Here is a 15,064-nt window from a genome sequence, read left to right as displayed (position 1 = left end):
TCAAAACTCTTTAAAGCAAAAGATCTCTAAATCCTTTAAAATAGGAGAAAACAAAGATGTGTACAAGCAGCGGCTCTGTGGTGATTGGATGAGCTGTAATCACGTTTGTAACAGTGAATGCTTTAGAATCAAAAGAAGCCTTTTAGAATGAGCTCCACTTCTGTTCAATAACAACAACATTTCGAAAGAGCATAGTTTTGCCTGCGCATGATCCAGCTTAATAACGTTGATCAAAATTAGTCCACAGCAAAGTCATTAAGGTGTTAGTAGTCCAAATCTGTTTACGATTAGTATGTTCTATGGTTTTTTAATGGGGTTTGCGCTCTATCATGGAAAAACTTTCAAACCGAAGACTTACTTAAACCATTATAAATGAGACATGAGACCTTCTTTGTTCGCTATCCTTTAATCTATTCACTTAGCAAAAATGATAAAGGTCAGTTTGAAATGCTTCGTTTCAAAATCTGTTTAATATCCTAACTGTGAGGCGTCGTGCTTTTCAGAATGAAACTGACTATACTAGATATCACGGCGACTCGATATCTAGGTCACATCCATATTTGCTAAACCTATTCAGAAGCCTCCTTCATTAATGTAACCTACAATATTTCTAAGTAAACCTATAACATTTCCTGAAAAAGGTGATAAACATTGCTAACAAAAATCACCAAGAAGTTTTGAAAGACCCAATGAATAGCGGCACATTTACTACAGCACTACGAAACTACATGCATCGAAACTTAAATATGGCCTTAAATATGTGACAGCTGCTGCCCAATCATTTGGGGATTTTTAAACGTATTTGAGATGGCTGCTCAAGCCCAGGCCCCAAGTTAAAAGTTTTTGGCGCCAAAACGTTTGTCGTATCTTGTTGTGGCAGCGAAATATGATTCATAGCAGATTTGGGAGAATATTCTTTAAAAAATAGTGTTTAGGTAACAGAAAAAATTGTGGGATTTTGGGCTTTTGAAGAATAGGAAACAACATTGGCAGATTTTAATCACGAGAAGTTATTGTTATAATACTTGTTTTATGAAGAAAGTCTGTTTTCGCAGATTCGAAATTTTTCGATACGTGGCCAAAAGTTTGTATTTTGTTAAATTTTCTTTGAAACTAGAGGCCTTTTTAATAAAAATCAAAGTAGAAACGCAAACTGTTTGCTAAAGAACATATCCTTACAATGATAGTCATCTTGATAACGAGTACATGCTCGAAACGTCGTGTTTTTTAACAACCAAACTAATATATTTTCATTCTGGTACTAAATTTATTTGCTAACTATATTATCGTTATTCTGGATGAAGTAAATATCCTTACCATGGTTTGCTAAGGTTAAAGAAAGAAAGCAATTCAAAATCTATCCACAAACTTTTTATAATTCACAAAGCTAGTATAGAGTGCTATATCTTTGCCTGAACATAAACACGAATGTTTCTGATTTAGAGTATAAAGCAGTAAACTTTTCAAAATCGGAGATAAGCAAGCGGAAATCTTTAAACACGCGGCATCCAGGCAATGTGGATTTTAATTCGAATCAACCAGCCAAATTAATCCTTAAATGGGCATAAATAAAGGCAGATAACTCGCCTCCTTGGCCATATTAATTTTGCTGAATGTACCGTCCCATTAAGTGGTTTCTGAATTATCATAAACCAGTTAAGCATGTGATGAAACCGACTGGCTTAATAACAAAAAATTGTCTTAAAAATTTCAATCAAGGAAAGGTGCGGCTAAAATTCAAAGTTATTTTTATCGTGAAACAGCTGGGCCTTTAATGTATGTTTGAAAGTTACATTTTGATTGTCTCATAAATGAACAGGCACCTAGATATCTGTCCGTTAAGTGGAGGTGTCCGTTGATGCGAGAAATCCGTCAAAATGGTTACAGGAAAATTAACATGATGAAAGAGGCATATGCAGAGATAAGAGACAGTCGAATTCGTTTTAGTGGTTCATTACTCTCACAGTTCCGTAATGTAACCATAGGTTTTTTTATCAAACCTTGAAAAGCAGGTGCGTGTGACCATGTATCACTCATATCATTCAGCATTTTCAAAAAGTTGACATAAAATCCTTAAAAATGGGTATCCCGTACCCCGTAAAACGCCTGCATTTTACTAGGATATAAAAGACTTTGCTGCAAAGATTAAGTGTTGCCTGTGTACACTTTAAGACCACACTATAATAACAGCGAGGCTCTATTTGCCAGAAAAAGAACAACGTAAAACATACTCAGCCTCCTACAAAATCTTGGAAGGAAAAAAATCTCCTATCGATACAAAAATAAAGCAGACTTTCTCAGCAGATCTAGGGTCTTAGCAAAAAACTTTGCAAAACTGTTATTCCGAGAGTCAATTCACGCAAATAGCGCACGGGATTTCCACCATAGTGAGAGGATTTCTACGGATTTTTTGATAAATTATAGGATTTCCACCAAAGGTGTACGTGTTTTGGCGATGATATTGAAATAAAAAATGACTAAATACGAACACTATAGTCTAGCTTCGATCGATTGTAACCTTTTTAGTAACGGCTTGAATTTCAAATGTTGCAATCAGGGCATGAACAGAGCATGCGCATTAGTGCTTTACAGCTCGTTTACTATACAGAACATCTGAGCCTCAAATTAAAAAAAAATAAGGAAATTCGAGTATAGAAGGTAGAGAACATCGATGGTATATTAGAATACTAATTGTCATTTAAAATTATAACATGTCCCTTCATTTACAACCCTTTATGTCTCTTCATTCATATTCAAGACTTCATTTTCACGTATATTAAACATCTAATTGGAGATGCTTATGAAATGGCATGAACTCGCAGGGATATTTGGGCCTATTTTCGGAAATTTGAAAAACATTAGCGCATCAACATCTAAATAAGCAAATTTTTCGGAATATGATACTCGAAAAACGCAACAATCAAACAAGAAGTTGGAAATCATGGCCCCAAGTAACATTTGCTTAACACCTAAACATTACTTGCGTTGTGAAATGTTGGTTGGCAAAATACTCTTTTATGTGGGATGTAATTTATATCATTGGCTTTTCCAATTGTAGACTGAGTCTTTTTAAGCATGGAGCACCGTTGAATTTCGCCCACGTCCGTTAACTATCGATAAATTTTGCTTTCATTGGAACTACCCGTTTATCAGTAATTAACTCATCAACTATTTGTCCAGCCACCAATTAAGTCATCAAAGAGCAAGCACCACGAGCTGTAAAGCACTAATGCGCATGCTCTGTTCATGCCCTGGTTGCAACATCTGAAATTTAAGCCGTTACTAAAAAAGTTACAATCGATCGAGGCGGGACAGTGCCGGTCTAGCTTGAAGAGCCATAGTGTGAACGAAATCAAGCAGAATCTTAAATTGCATTAGACAATAGCATAACTCCAATCACTGCCAACAGTCTGAGTAGACTACACTGAACTTCATGGGATCCCCCTCTCCTCTCCAAAAGATGCTATCTTATGCAATGTTGAAAGGAAAAGTCAATCCGATATCGTGTGAACGGCACGAATTCACGTGCCGGATTGAGTCAGAGAATGCAATACAATTAATCTGGTATCATGCAAAAAGAGACAAAGACATGATATCTAAACTGAACCAAATTTAGTCATTTTGCCCCTTCCCCGTGACAAAAATAACACTGCATACCTGTATCAGATTGTATTCCCTTGAGTCTTCAAACGCTGGCAACATTTCCTGGTACTTTGTTACGGCATTCTGAGCTTTCTCCATATCGATACACATGTTGCACAATGCTGCTCTGAAAAAATACTCCCTTACACTGTATTTGAGCAAGGAACTTTCAAGTGAGGTAGCAGCGACCTGAAATTGTAAAATTAAGGAATTATCAATCAACTGATAACGTACTTTCTCCCGAGATTAGCTTCAGAAAGTGATTCTACATCCAATTATTTCAATTTACCATTTCTTCTAATTTTTCTATTTAAGCAGTAGCCTCTATATCTTTCGATCTAAACAAGCTATCCCCAAGGAGTGCACTACACACAGGGCCGTCGCTAGCTTTTGTCTACGAAGGGGTGACCCGACTAAGCACACCCCTCATATACTCCCTCGTAGCGGCAGCCTTTGTGTACCCTTTAATACTTCTGTGTTAAGGTCGATGGGTAACCGGGCCAATTATTCTCCCAATGGCATCATCATTTTAATTTTGCTCTTATTAAATTGTACTTTTTTGGATTGTGTAAATAAAGCTAGATTATCTTCATTTAACATTTTCGTTTGTTCGTCTAACATCTATGAGCTATTTGACTTGATCAATACTCGTGTCACGTGACTGAACTATGATCCAGCGTTTAGGAGTCGAATGAATGATCCCGTGAAGAGAAAAAAAGCACAGGTCACAAAACTGAAGCTCTGGCAACATATCCGTGATTATACTCAAAGAAACACTAATTTCGCCTGTTTTCCTTTTAAGCCTTGGGTGGGCGGAAGACCATGTGGAATATAAATGCAGAAACATTCTACGTGACAAATAACAGAACTAGTTTTTCTGATGGCAGTTAAGTTTTCTCTGTTAAGTCGAATCTACAGTGCTACAAGAATAGCTCCAAACATAGCTATGCATATAATCCATACACGCTGGCTTCTCTCATAAATAAGTAATAGGTTGTGATTTTGAACAGATTATACGTTATCAGTTGGCACGTGCATATCAGGCCCATTCAAAAACTGATCGAAATCTCCTTCAAACCAACATTTCACTAGTCACGTGGATGTATGTTTTGCCTTTCGCAACAATGCCCGTGGGTATCATCATTTTTTGAGTTAGCGCTGGCAGGTAGGCATCTCAATATTTTATTTCAGTATCAGAAAGATTTTCATTCAAACATTTTGTTGGAAAAACAACAATTACGTCAAGGCTTAGACAAGGCCTTTAATTGGTGACGTAAAGGTTAATTGATTTCAATAAAAGCCATGGATGTGCTATATTTAGGTACTGCGGAATAAATAGCCTGCCCAACGTTCAGGTCAAACGAACCTTAATCAAATATACAAAAGGGAAATGTTGTTTGCAATGCTAGGCGTATTGATCAGTTCATTTGGTTCATTCAACATTTTGAAACTAATGTTTGATGAAGTTTGATTGAGATCGAGGAAAATTTTTTCTTTCAGATCAAATTTTGCTATCAGATGTGGGATGGTTTGACCAGTTTTGTGGGGTAATCCAGCAAACTGATTATTGATGAAATTTTTTTGAAGTCAAATGGGTAATCCGCAACCTTCCTCCAGACGAAATTTTGCCCTAGTTGCCTTTCTGAAAATTCTCCTTGTATCTTTTGAATAAAAGTTTCTTAGAAATGGAACTGAAGTAAAACCCTCTATAGATTGATATTTGTGCTGTGCCAGGAAAAAAGAAAAGCTCCAGCACAACGGTATATTCTTGTCACTTAATATACTCCTATCAAGTTATGCCTTGGCCTTCCTCAAAACTACTGCATCGTTGGATAACCTTCCTCCGGCTCACTATCGTGGAACCGAAATGTTTTCTGGACACTGGAGAAAAATATGTTAATTGCATAGTATTACTGTAATTTATAAATTATGTTTATTTTAAATGTATTTTTTGTCATTTTGTATGTTGAGGTATTTTAAAATTAAATAACTGAACTGAACTGAACTGAACTGATTCTCTCCATAAAAATGAAGGCAATAAATGCACCGTTTATCCTTTCACGTTATTCTCAATAATGCAAAATTATTGAAATAACAGTCCAAATTTTCGTCATTGTTAGAAGTTTTGTACACCGAGAAATATCAAAAGAAAAATCATGAAAATATGCAGTACAAAGGTTAAATTTGTTATGTCAAGATGAATCAACGGGGCAGGGCCGAGCAGTAGCAATTATCGCCTCGTTGAAACCCCATTTTCGAATTTTCACAACAAAGCTTCTGCCGTTAGGCCAGTTTCTCTGAACAAATTAGCCACAGTTTGAATAAAAACACAAACACCAACTTGTTTACTCAGAATCCTGGAAACCATGATAATTTCAAATAAAGTGCCTGGCTTGGCAGATCCCTTTTCAATTAAGAATTTACCTGCTTAAGAAAAGATGATTCGTGCTTCCAGTAAATATGTACCGATAAATATATGTGTGTTAACTGATCAAACGATTTCACACAGGGTACCTATTCTCGGGTGTGTAGAGGGAGATAAATGGTCATTAAAACATAGTGCTAGCACAAATTTTGAGAAGTTTGTTCATTGTCCCGAGGCTATATAACATGAAACCGAGGTGCGATGATGGTTACTGATAAGACGAGTGACTTTCATTATTGAACATAGACCTCGATCAGGGCAACATAGGGAGGATGATTCAGGCAATCAAATTCGTAAATTTTAGAAAGCGCTGTCTTATATGATAAAGCGGTTTGTATCGAAAAATTAATTGGCAATAAAGTGTAGATACTTTTGCTAAATATGCAATAAATTCCCTACATGAAATCCAAATAAGAACATTACGGGAAATTTATATGCATTTTCAATTTAAACATAATTTCAAAAGAAAATTACAACGAGTTACGTGTGTTTAGAAAAAACTAGTATAACATTTCATACTAGTTTCGTTGAGAAGCAAGGAAAGAGACAAAGGAAGAAAGAAAATTGAAAACCTAAAGCGATTTCCTTACCTCTTCGTAAATTGAAATTGCTTTTGCAAAGTTCTCCAACTGTGCAGAGTAGAGAGCAACTTTTAGCAAACATTTATTCCCACTGCTGCAAAACAAAAAGATAATCAGTTAATACATGGGAACATAGAGGTATTGGAATAGAAGTGTAAATGAAAAGGGAAATGCTAGATAAATTAAAAAAATTCAAGTAAACATGCTCGAGATGAAGAGTCTTGAAATGATAAAGTGGAGAAAAAAAGTGGGATTAAAGTATAAGAAGAAAATAGGTAAGAGAGAAAAAGAGGAAGAGGTGGAGGAAACAAAAGAAATAAAAAGGAGAGGAACACAACAAAGAAGTACACAAAGGTGTAAATATGGGGGAAATTCAAATCAGTACAATTATAAAAGTTACGGGAAATACTTGCAAAGAAGAATTTCTTTCATAGAGACTAAAAGCTTAATGAAGCCAGGGGAAATGATCAAGATACTATTTATGGTTTTTATAAAAAAAATTATATATATCCTTTTTTATCGGTTGTAATATTGAATGACACAATACCAGATTATGTATTTTTGTATACGTGCAGTTGATGCTAGAACGCTAAGAGTTTGGCTCTCCCATGTAAAAGCTTTGTTAAATCACATGATCAAAAGCCATAATGGGTCAAAGGTCATTAGTTCGTAGGTCAGTGGATCATAGGTCAAGCTATCTAACAATAATTTTCAGAGGCCATTTGGGAGGTCTTATGATAATTGAAGTAATGGGAAGCTAAATATGGTGTCAATGACAAGTGTTTAATTTTGATTATTGAAGTGGCTAAGATTAAATGGTGAAAGTGGAAAATGCTTGCTAGATAAAAACAAAGAAATAAAAAATCTGCTAAGAAAATTCAAAATATCAGGATGCTATGAAGGTGATATATTTTTCATTTTGCCGTCGGTATTGATAAGAAAAAGCTAAATTTTATGACGACCAACATCCCAACGCGTGTACTTGAATAAAGAAATCATCGGCAAAAACCATGACATAAACAAACGTAAATGTAAGGTGTGAAAAAACAAAAAGATATGAGACGAGCCTGCTGGAGCCTTCGCCTTTGTAAAAATCAGCTGCAGTTTCATAATGATGAATCGCCTAGAATGGTAAATATAAGATATGTTAAGAGAAACGGTTATTAGAAACATTTAGATCAAGCATGACTACGAGTTTCACTACAAAAAATCAACCCGCGTGTTAGCAATATGTAAAGTTAACAAATTCTCTGCAAGTTTTGTGGGAAACTTGTACTTGGTTAAGGCTCAACTTTTGTGACAAAAATTAAATTTCTCCATAATTAGGAAATTTCCTCAAACTAAGGATTTTTACGAAATGTTTGAAAGAATTTCCTTCAGTAACCTTCAGGAAATTTTCATAATTTTCTATAATGAAATATTGTCCAGTTCAAACCAAACAGAACATCAAATAAAAAAATAGAGAGAAAAAAGATACGAGTCATCAAATAGATCTTTGAAAACAGTAATAGATCTGTAAAAAGTTTTTTCGCTGCTGTCTCTTTGCATAATTGCTCGTCGTTTTGCTTTTCACTCCGTGAATCAGACGCTTTCATTGTCTGACTGTTAAAAAATTGGATTCAAAATATTGCTAAAATCTTCTTATAAACAAATTGTTCTTGAAGCTGGCTTTATTCAAAAACTTGGCTTACTTAAAAACTAAATTTTTACTGGACATTAATATTGGACAATGCTCAGTGAAATGCGGAGACGGTGGCTTTGCAAAAGCTTTCCTATGCAGCCATGACCCGCGAACATCTGCCAAAAATATCCATATACAAGTGGCAAAATGTTTTGACGTAGATAAATGATCTGGCTTTTACTTAAATGGGTACCGCTGTTCGAATCGATTTTAAAAATATCATTAACAAAAAGGCAAGTTTTCATAAACAAATTGAATTTTTCCAACATCTGAGGAAATTTTCGTGCCAATTCAAGAAAATTTACATAAAGTAGAGTGAGAACACTTGAAAGGACGTTTCAGAAGAAAAATATTGACGCTGATAAAACGATATTACAAAGAGCAGTCACGCTAAGGTAAGTTGTTATGTGCACGATTCGACAAGACAAAGATCTGAATACCATAAATTCTTAGGCCCTAAATCTTCAACAGGCTTATTTTGAAAGGCTAGATGAAATCCGATAGCAGCAGCTTACCTGATAACACTGAAAAAATTTCACATAAACTAGTACACGAAAACTAGAATTTTGTAGTTAAATCGCTGAAATGGGGCGATGAAGGAAATGAAAACAAAATTTTACAAATAAGCTCAGCCATGACAAAATTTAGCAATGAAATTTATTTTTCAATATTCCTTGAGTTCAGTTCCAAATTTTGCCAAAAAGAATTTAATTCTTAACTTCTCCAACAGAATATTTTGCAACAGAAAAGTTAAATTGATTTGTAAGGTCATTTTTCTGGGATAATTTTGTCGAGAAGATATATACCTCAGAAGATACCAGTGACAAGTAGTTCAAAGCGCCTGCTCCTTTAGACTTGACATCAAAACAGAGATATAATTTTGAACAGAGCTGTACAGACAAACCCCTAAATAGGTGCCTGGCAGCATGCATGTATACCTCCTCTCCTCCCTCATTCAAAGTTAGAATGTAGGTATTTTAGTGGCAGAGGAATCGATATTGAACTAGAAGGAGGGGTGTCAAATCTGAACACTTCCTGTCTGGAATTGTGGATAACAGAAAAATACCTGACAATATGACAACTATGGCTAACCTTCTAATCATTTTATTGCGTATCTTTAGGCAGTAATTAGGACAATGACATGATTTCCATTACTGGAAAAAACTACATTCCATAATTCCATTATTATTAATCCCATTCAATTTTCTGACTTTCCATTGTTTCTGGGTCGCTTTGAGACTGCACATAAGCCAATTCGATCGTTGGATTTTACGTGAACTCAAAGCACATCTACTTTGAGCTTTAAGATATCCCCCTCTCTTTGAATTAGTTTGAAGATACAATGGATATTTCTACTACTTTTTCCGGCCTTACAGCATCTCTACCACTCTAATCTACAAGCCAAACTAGGTGTGAAACTGTAAATCCGGCAAAGACAGAAAAATTTTACTTTTCCGCTTTCTTATTAAACGATTTCACGAGAAAAGATCAAGTGTGCACCCATGCCAACGCATCCCATTTGGTTCCGTTACAGTAAAACAGAAACAGGAGTCAAATGAAAAATTCACAGCACTTGCCTTCTCTAAATCCATGATATTGGTTTCGTAAATTTCTGCCATCGTAGTATGATGCTTCGCAGCCATTGTGAATCGCCCCTAGAAACAGGAGACGTCTGATTAGAAACCATAGAAACAGACATTAACAGAAGGAAAAAAACCAGGCAACCTCCGTAGGAAAGATTCCCTAAACTTGGGGAAAGAGAAATCCGTACGGGGTAGCGGAAACCTGCAGGATAATGATTACCAACATAAAAAATGTAGGAGATTTCCTACTACAGTCAATAAAAAACTGGGAACTCAATGACTGAAGCAAAAATAGGGAACATGAAGGCTAAACAACTAACTAAACTTGAATCTAAAAGGCAACCAGGAAATGAAAAATAAGAAAACAAATACTCCAAATAAAACAAGCAAACTTTACAAACTCTGTTACAGCCCTTACGTCATCCCGATCGGTGTAATTAAAAGGCAACGCGACTTCCCAACTCCCAACATAACGAAAGCAGGGCGATGGCGTTCTAAAGTCTATCAAAAATCTAGCCCCTGATATATAACTTAAATATTCACAAAAAAGTAACAAGATACATTGTGTTAGCTATGAAAGCCTAATTCGGATCGAAAGCAGTCAAAGAAAAGAACAAAGAATAAGGGGAAGTCATTTTCGTTTAAAAAAGAATAATAGGTATAAATTAGAATAAGTTATTAGAATATAAGAATAAATTAGAAAATAATAAATAATTGTTTTTACAGTTGGCAAGGAGATCTAGCTATGCAATAAGCTTATTAAAGCCCACGTTTTACTATATGCATAAATATATATATATAAAGTTTATTATTAGAAAAAACCTAAAGTACCATAGAAGGTTTATACAATCTTAACATGCCATCAAAGATATCTGCAGATTTTGCGTTTCGTTTAAACATATGCAGTGATTTGGAGTTCTCAATTTCTAAAAGTAACCTTTGCTTTAATTTTTTGTCACCAAACTTAATGGCCTATGTGCCAAATGTTGCTAAATAATGTTGCTGTCAGTTAGAGGTTCATATTATCTGTTTTACTCATAAAAATGGATATTAACGTTTAGTCAGGATATTAACGGTTTTTTATATCTGGATCAAAAGCAGCTGTAAATTTTTATAATTTATGATTTATTATTTCGCAATTAAATATATACAAATTATAATAAAACCCTACTATATTCTGAATTTAGTTTAGTTAAAGATTGACATCCACGATAAAAATACCATATGGTTACACCTATTTACAATTGCGCAAGATATCTTTAAAGTTGCTCAAGGGAGATGTCCGTTTACACTCAGTTCAGAGGCCAGTTCAAGACCTGGACATTTTGACAGGGGTCTCCAGTTTTTTCGCTATATGCTTTAGGCTTGTAAACAAAATGTATGTGAAATGTATGCGATATGCATAGTAAACATTTCTCACTGCATTTTGTACACAAGTAAAATATACTTATCAGGCTACAAAGACTTACGAAATGTAAACTGTCATAAACAAATCGATAGAAAGAAACGTAAAGAGATTGCATCCAAAACCTTAAGCTAATAAAATTTATTCAAGCAAGTGAAATTTTATTTTACAAATTAATTTTGCAAAATTTTTCAGAAAAGTTGAAGATGTGTTTGGCGAAAATAATACCCATCGAATATTTTCTCAGGCAAAATTTTCCATGGGGGAAATATTGTAACCTACTAATGATAAAATCTTAATAAACTCTTGATAACTTTAACTTTTGAAAAGTATCAAAAATTTGCAGTCGCAAAAATAGTCCAAAACCTGAAAAATGATTTGACGGTCAAAACTGCAAAAATGAATTTTTTAAAACTTTATATATACACATGAAGAAAGTATAATTAGGGTTATATGATCTAATAGTTTTCGTACCATGTCTGTGAAAATTTCAATGGCTCTCTGTAGACAGTTGATTGCCTCTGTTGAAAAACGATACATAGAAATTAATGATGAATAACCAAGTACTACTACAGTATATAGTTGAAACTGTGGGAAAGTTTTGGGGTGGGCCTGGATACTCCAAATGACAAACACAATTTCCAAATTTGCAGCATGTGGAGAATAATGCAGTGAATTTTCGAAAGTGGGAAAATGGCATTTTGGTTTCAAAATGCAAGACTATTTTTAATTTAAAAAAAAAAGAAGAATATCTTGACAGTGTTAGGAAAAGTATACTACACACAGACGGTTAAATGGACTTATATATGTCAGAAGAAAAATTTTTAAGTACAATGTTTGAAGAACAAGATATAAACTCTAAGTGCTGTTTGAAAAGAACCCAAAGTCTAGGAAAAAATACACTCCTAATACTTATATGTATATGTGAAAAAGCAACTACCCTATTCGTAATTTTAAGAAGCTTGAAAATAGAAACTTCTTGTTCAAGATGTGAAAAAACGTAAAAAGATGTCTTTACACCAGAGGGTAAGAACTGCGTCATTGCCAGTTTTAAATTGTTTAGTTTGGTTACCTAATTCAAACCAGAGTTATTAGGCTGGAATTGGCCTAAACAGGCTTGTCTTTTCCCCTTTTCCTATTTGTATATTCTATCTCCCACATTGGCAGAACCCTATTCAGATAAAAATTAAACCACCTTTTCGTTATCTTTATAGTTATGACTCAACTTTGTACCGTTAAAAAGGACTAATTCCTTAAATGTGTCTCAACTAGGCTATGATTTCTATTTACAATAAAGGTAATTTATTGTTGAGTTTCGTACGAAGGCCGTACAAAATTTCCATCAAATTCACATGCGCAGCTGACTGCCGACGTTACTTTCCCATCACATAAAGCATTATGTTCTAGAAACATTCGTGGCTCTTATGGGAGCAAGTCTCGAATCGAAAGACGAAGGTAATCTAGAGAAAAGGGTGTCTTGAGAAGGTCTGGTTTATATGATGCAAGTATGATCTACAATTGTTTTCTTTAAACGCTGTGAAGCGCAATGTGAAGGGAAATTCTTCTGCGAGCATTCGACCTAATACACATGTGCATATGACGCACTGCTCTCGTTGACTCGGCAAACGGAAGGAGCAATAGCCCTGAAAAATGTGGATCTAGACTACACCCGAACAAATTAATATTTTGCTCATCAACAGAGTATGTTTATAAATAAAAAGCTTTGATCAACTTCTTTAATGGGGAGAGGAAGATGCATTTATCATTAACAATTTGGAAAATGTCTCAAAATTTTTATACCATTACTGATAACTTTTCGACTGCTCGGCAGGCCGAGTGCCGAGTTGCGTTCCATAATAAAATTTTATTGTAAAATATGTGCATGATGCACAGTTCCGCCATCAAAATAGGCAATTGGGAGACCTCGTTTCCTCAAATGCGGAGTTTTTCATTAACCTTGATCTAGCAACGCTGTCATCAACCGGATTTCAAAACGCATTCAAATTTATGCATTTGACCCATGATGGCTAGCAACACAGTTGTTGTGATGGAGGAAGTTAAATCACAATTCCTTATTCTACGAATTCCTTATTCTTCCAATTCTTTCGAAAAAACATTCAGATATAACAGCATAATCAATTACTTCTTTTGTCGTAGAATTGGCTTTCGAGTTATTTACAATTCATTAGCTTTTGAGATATTTATCGGTATTCAACGACATCTTATAACAACAGTTCGCCTTCCTTTTGCCTTCGTAATAAAATAAGAGTATGATGTGACTCGTATGCCACAATCTAGGCCTCAAATAGTCCAGAATATAACAGCAACATATGACGTCATGAACGAGATAAGCCTCTTGAGCTACCTGCTTAAAATCTAGAAAATTCACCTCGCCTTCACAACATCACTGACCTCTTCACTTTAAAAATATTTGGCAATAAATTTCTGAATCTAATACGGAATCTCGAATTTTTTCAACATATTGCAAGGGAGTATATGATCTATAAATGCTACCAATTACTATTTGAGTATTCTAGTAACTTCAGAGAAGGCTGCATCCTACAGGTAGGGCTCCACATTTCTGAGAGTCCAGCTACCTACAATCTTGGAAACAGAATTAAGAGTTCACAATCCGACAAAAAATTGGAACATCTATATAAAATCGTTACAGTTATGCTTCCATTATTTTAGTTCAAGAATAAAGTGAAAAATTTCAACCTTGATCAACTTAACTCACTGCCTGCCATTAAATCAATAAAACAGATAATCGATGTCAAAAATAAGCATACCCTCGAAATCCGATTTTCTATAGCAGTTTGCAGCTTCGACAAATTGGGAGCCAGCTTCGTGCTTGTTCTGTAGATCGTTCAGCTTGATTTGTGCTGCTTCGCAGAATGCACCCCCTGCAGCTGAAAGAATAACAAACAGGGTAAAAAAGAATCATGATAGGGTCAGACTCAAAACAGTGAAGGAAATACAGCTGAAAGAGGTCGTTAAAAACAAAGGAATTTCAGCAACTAAATCAGATCAGCTCATATTACCTACTGCTTTTGGCATAAATTTTTTAAAATTTTTTGACTCAATGACTGAAGGATGAGTTAACAAGAAAATACTTTTCCTGGCTTTCCAAAAGGTACAGTTTCATCAAATAAAGGTACAAAATTAGTATCTGGTGCTGCAAACTTTCAAATTACACCGAAAATAGAAAACATGGCACTCCACAGTGTTTTTCGTCCAGTGCACTACAAAATATAAAATACCAAGCGCCTAAGTCTCCTATTTTCAAGTCTATATTTTGGCCCAGAGTGCACTCCGATGCCCTCCCGCCGGATATATCCGGCGGAGAACGAGCTTCTGATTTCTTTCCCCAGGAATTTTGGCGGGATTTTTTTAGCTTCAAAAGTATTGGCGTGGCATTGGCGTGGCATTGGCGTGGCATTGGTGTGGCTTTGGCGTGGCGCTGCATCAAATTTATAAATTAATGACTGAAATTGGCGTTTAACATCATTCAGATTAACGAAGATAATTTCAAAACTTTCCCTTCGAGATGAAAAATAAATTCCAACCTCGCTTTCAGGCAATTTGAATTTAACAATAAAATGGACCCCTATATATTTTTTGGCTAGTTTTTCTTGCCCCTTCGGTTTTGGCGGGTATTTTTGCCCTAGGAAAATGCTGGTGGAAATGTCCGGAATACATCCTGGATTTTGGCACACTTTGGATTGCCACAAAATAATAAAGTAAAGA

General features: G+C 35.1%; 1 protein-coding gene across 1 annotated transcript in view; it reads right to left on the bottom strand.

Moving 5' to 3' along the window:
• LOC135693685 (alpha-soluble NSF attachment protein) overlaps nucleotides 1-15,064 on the bottom strand; it is a 37,205-nt gene that overhangs the window by 15,496 nt on the left and 6,645 nt on the right. The window contains exons 3-8 of the mRNA XM_065212229.2: nucleotides 14,107-14,226; nucleotides 11,792-11,838; nucleotides 9,907-9,984; nucleotides 7,716-7,771; nucleotides 6,658-6,742; nucleotides 3,658-3,831 (exon numbers count right to left, since the gene is read on the bottom strand). Coding sequence (XP_065068301.2) covers nucleotides 3,658-3,831; nucleotides 6,658-6,742; nucleotides 7,716-7,771; nucleotides 9,907-9,984; nucleotides 11,792-11,838; nucleotides 14,107-14,226 — 560 coding nt within the window. The remainder of the gene's footprint in view (nucleotides 1-3,657; nucleotides 3,832-6,657; nucleotides 6,743-7,715; nucleotides 7,772-9,906; nucleotides 9,985-11,791; nucleotides 11,839-14,106; nucleotides 14,227-15,064) is intronic.

The sequence above is a fragment of the Rhopilema esculentum genome, chromosome 10 (genome assembly GCF_057945365.1).
Source record: "Rhopilema esculentum isolate cy_ngs chromosome 10, ASM5794536v1, whole genome shotgun sequence".
Classification (NCBI taxonomy): Eukaryota; Metazoa; Cnidaria; class Scyphozoa; order Rhizostomeae; family Rhizostomatidae; genus Rhopilema; species Rhopilema esculentum.
Note: the sequence above shows the minus strand (reverse complement) of the source record. Positions and strands in the feature narration are given on the sequence as shown.